Here is a 3,853-nt window from a genome sequence, read left to right as displayed (position 1 = left end):
ATTATGTCCAAAAAAAAAAAAAAACTTGGCCACATTTTAATTTTATTTTATTTTATTTTATTTCACTTTTCATTATCATCATGGAGCGTCATCAGAAACAAAATAAACTTGAACCAATCAATTGCTGCGTACCAGTATCAACCATCCAAAGGCCACTGCTGCTGCAAAAACATAAGAGCTTAAACTAACTCCTTCAACTCCATTCAAAACAAGAAGATGAGACAATTTTATGTTACCATAATCTTATGGTAGCTTTTACTGGTTGCAATGCTTTGTGCAACTCATCATACATTATTATTCTTTAACCCGTGTTGTTTCCTTAAGGTACTTTGTTTCTTTCTTCTGAGAAATTAAGGAATTCTATTCATTGAATTATGCCATCTTTACAAAATTCTTAGGTGGATTGTATTGCTATGTTTGTTGTGTTTATGTGACTCAAAATTTTGCACCTATTTTTTTTCTTAATTTTATTTTCAGAATCGAGTTTCAAATGGCAGAGGATTTTCTTCAAGTGAGAGTATTTTTGTCAGAGGTCACCAAATGGACATCAAACAATATTTTGGACTTATATCATCCCGTTCTCCACGAAACAAAGCAGGTGCTACTACTCTCTTTTCATGTCAATGCATTCTTCTAACTAATTCATCAATTTGAACACCATTTATTGGATTAAATTTACTAATACACTAGACCCATTAGAGGTTATTAGAGGGTTAATTACTTGATTAGCTTATAGATAAGCGATTTATCCCTTTGTAAATCAATAGGGCTAGCTGCAGAACCTGTATCTATGGGTAGGATCGGGTTCAGGTATCGAGCATACCCTACCATCCAACTCGCACCCTTAATATATAATGTGAATGTACATAAAAATACATGTACATATGATGAGCGAGTAAAATATTTGAACTTAAATTCTTGTCTTTTGCACAAATACTTAGTACCACCAAATTAGTAATTCAATTTGCTAATCATAGATAAAATAATATTTGAATTCAAGAGGTTGTATCAACAAGGACTAATGTTTACATGGTGTATAAAGAATGTGTTATAAAAAAAAAGTATATAGTTGATTGAGTTGATTCACAATTGAATGTTATAGGAAGAGTTGTATCCCCAAGCTGTGTGCTGCCATTGACAGAAGAGAATGTGGAGAAGGTTTTGGATGAGGTTAGACCTGGCTTGATGGCTGATGGAGGGAATGTGGCTTTGCATGAGATAGATGGCCTTGTCGTCGTCCTCAAGCTTCAAGGAGCATGTGGCTCGTGTCCTAGCTCGGCCATGACATTAAAGATGGGAATTGAGACTCGCCTTCGCGATAAGATTCCAGAAATCATGGCAGTGGAGCAGATTGTGGACGCTGAGACTGGCCTCGAGTTAACAGAGCAAAATGTTGAGAGTGTATGAAACTAAATTTCTTGCGTCATTTATAGAATTTGCGTACTCATTGAATCATAGGGCTAACAAGTTCTAAAGAGTTTTTCATGATGAAAAATACTTAGTCTATGATATTATTTATTTTTCAGGTTCTTTCTGAAATTAGGCCATACCTTGTTGGCACTGGGGGAGGAATATTAGAGCTTGTTAAGATCGATGATTATGTTGTCAAAGTTCGGCTAAGTGGACCGGCGGCCGGAGTTATGACGGTTCGCGTGGCGCTAACGCAAAAGTTGAGAGACAAGATACCTTCTATTGGAGCTGTGCAGCTAATAGACTGATGTAAGGAACATACAAGGTCTTGTATACTTTGAATTTTTGTTACAAGATCAAAATGAAACTAATTCATACAAAGAGCATGTAAATTTCTGTTTTGGAAAAGAACTAGTGTCAAAATCATATATGAATTAATGTTAGCCTCAATTTACATCATAAGATTTATGCAAGTGTGACTGTGTGAGTAACATGCAGAATTTAAATTCACATATGACATTTGATTTATACGTAAAATGAAACACAGTTCACTTCAAGACAACCAAACTAAAGAAAGTCTTCTAGATAATTGATGTAACTTCTCAAAATAAGAATTAGAAATGATTTTATGGGGTCAAGGAAAATAATTTATAAATATAGATTCTAGTTAAAGAACCTTGCAATAATGTTGCAAAGCACACTGAAAATTTGGTAATTGGTAAAATGTATACAGCTTTTGAGGGGTTCATAATACACGATGGTTCTATGTTAATATCAATGACAAGGTGTGGTTTCCAAATATCTGATCTCAATTCTTTTTTTATTTTGACGAATGATATTAATTCATTTCAGTGGCATAAAAGGGTAGATTGTTTATGATTTAAAAAATAAAATAGAGATATATTCAGTTCAACAAAAGAGTTTAATTTTGATTGAATGACTACTGTTCTGGTAAGGATATTCTTCTTCGCGCTATATGTCGGATCCGGAATGTTGACGGCAAGAGATGACTTTACTCGTCGTTTGAAGTATCCTCATTGAAAACGGACCCAAGCGTGGTACCTGCAAAAAGGATTCTGACACTCAAGTCAGTAGAAAATCTCTTAAAATTTATGTATATAATAAAGTTGTTACTATATGACTTGTGTGTTAGACTATTGATGTTGTTGCCGTTTTATAAGCTTTTAGGGTTTGAACTGTTCAGGGGCTTGTTGAGCGGATCTCGGCCCCAGCCGAGATTCTTGGGGAGTACTATTTATGTGATAAGGTCATGTTTATCTGCAATTTCGAATTACCTGACGTAGCCGAGGTATAAGTCCTTACTTCCGAGTTATAGGGTATGATACATAGTTCCCAAACTTGACTTGCCTATCTATCTATTTATTAGCAAGTTGAGCTTTTATACGACTTATAGCTCGGTTTGCTCTGTTGAGTCTAGTAGCCCCCAAGCTCAACGGCGCGTTTTCAAGCTTGCTCTATTAAAAAATTAAAACATGAAGAAAAAATAAAAATAAAAATAAGTGATAATTAATTTTAGTTTCAAAAAACCTTTTCTTGTCCTGAGAAATGTGCTACAATTAATTCTTTATTGACCGCATTTGAACTGTTTTGTCCTAGGGCATATCAAAAGTTAATATCTTGGTCTTCCCACTTAGTGGGTTGTAATAGCATTTGGTTACTGCTTTGTTCTTTTGGAAATCTTCTAAAAAGCCCTTTTTTACTCTTATCTGAATTGACGATCGAAATGACTTCCAAAAGTTAGCTTTTTCCTACTTTTGTTTCTTCCTCTTCTTCGTTGTTTTCTATCATAGTTAGAAAAGGTACAATGGAAAAAGAAAAGGCAAAAGAGAAGCTGAAGGTGGTTGAGGTTAAGAAAGATAATCCTTATCTCTGGGTGCACGATGATGTTACGACGCGTGCTTCTTTGTATTCAAATTTCGAGTTATTTCACGAGCTTCATAGCCTGAAATTGACTAAGGACGACTCTGGTATTGCCGTCGAATTCCTTCCCTGTACTAGTGAGGAGAGGATTTGTGAGCGGAGAGGAGACTGGGGGTACTTTTATATGTACAACCCTTGTTTTTATCAAGGTTCTGAAAATCGAACCGGTCATCGAACCGTTCTAGCTACCGGTTCACTGGTTCATAGGTTCAACCGGTTCGACCGTAGTTGAACCGAAAAAACTGTTTTTTAATAAAATAATAAATAAAATATAAATAAACACATTAAAACATAATTATAGTCTAATATAAACCTTAAAGTTGTAATTACATGTCCCTAAAGGCCATTGGGAGCACCTTATATTCCCAACCTAAGTTCTCAACCGTTACCTCATTTATTCTAATTACTACCTGCATAGGTCTAAAGTTTTAATATGATTCATTGCTGTATCAAAATATCCCAAACAATTTAACTAAATCATCTATTGTCTGCTTACTGTAAT

General features: G+C 34.8%; 1 protein-coding gene across 1 annotated transcript; it reads left to right on the top strand.

Annotated features, from left to right (window-relative positions):
* On the top strand, positions 63-1,920 carry LOC107639199 (nifU-like protein 3, chloroplastic). The gene is made up of 4 exons (XM_016342654.2): positions 63-324; positions 478-598; positions 1,103-1,401; positions 1,527-1,920. Exons 1-4 carry the CDS (start codon positions 268-270, stop codon positions 1,716-1,718), a joined length of 669 nt encoding a protein of 222 aa, XP_016198140.1. The 5' UTR covers positions 63-267; the 3' UTR covers positions 1,719-1,920.

This window comes from Arachis ipaensis, chromosome B04 (genome assembly GCF_000816755.2).
Source record: "Arachis ipaensis cultivar K30076 chromosome B04, Araip1.1, whole genome shotgun sequence".
Taxonomy (NCBI): Eukaryota; Viridiplantae; Streptophyta; class Magnoliopsida; order Fabales; family Fabaceae; genus Arachis; species Arachis ipaensis.
This window is presented reverse-complemented; position numbering and strand designations above follow the sequence as displayed.

Excerpts from the sequence above, each read along its gene's own strand:
- LOC107639199 (XM_016342654.2), top strand. The coding sequence starts at position 268 with ATGCTTTGTGCAACTCATCATACATTATTATTCTTTAACCCGTGTTGT. Across the intron at positions 599-1,102 it reads TTCTCCACGAAACAAAGCAG|GAAGAGTTGTATCCCCAAGC; the intron begins GTGCTACTACTC and ends TGAATGTTATAG. Across the intron at positions 1,402-1,526 it reads CAGAGCAAAATGTTGAGAGT|GTTCTTTCTGAAATTAGGCC; the intron begins GTATGAAACTAA and ends TTTATTTTTCAG.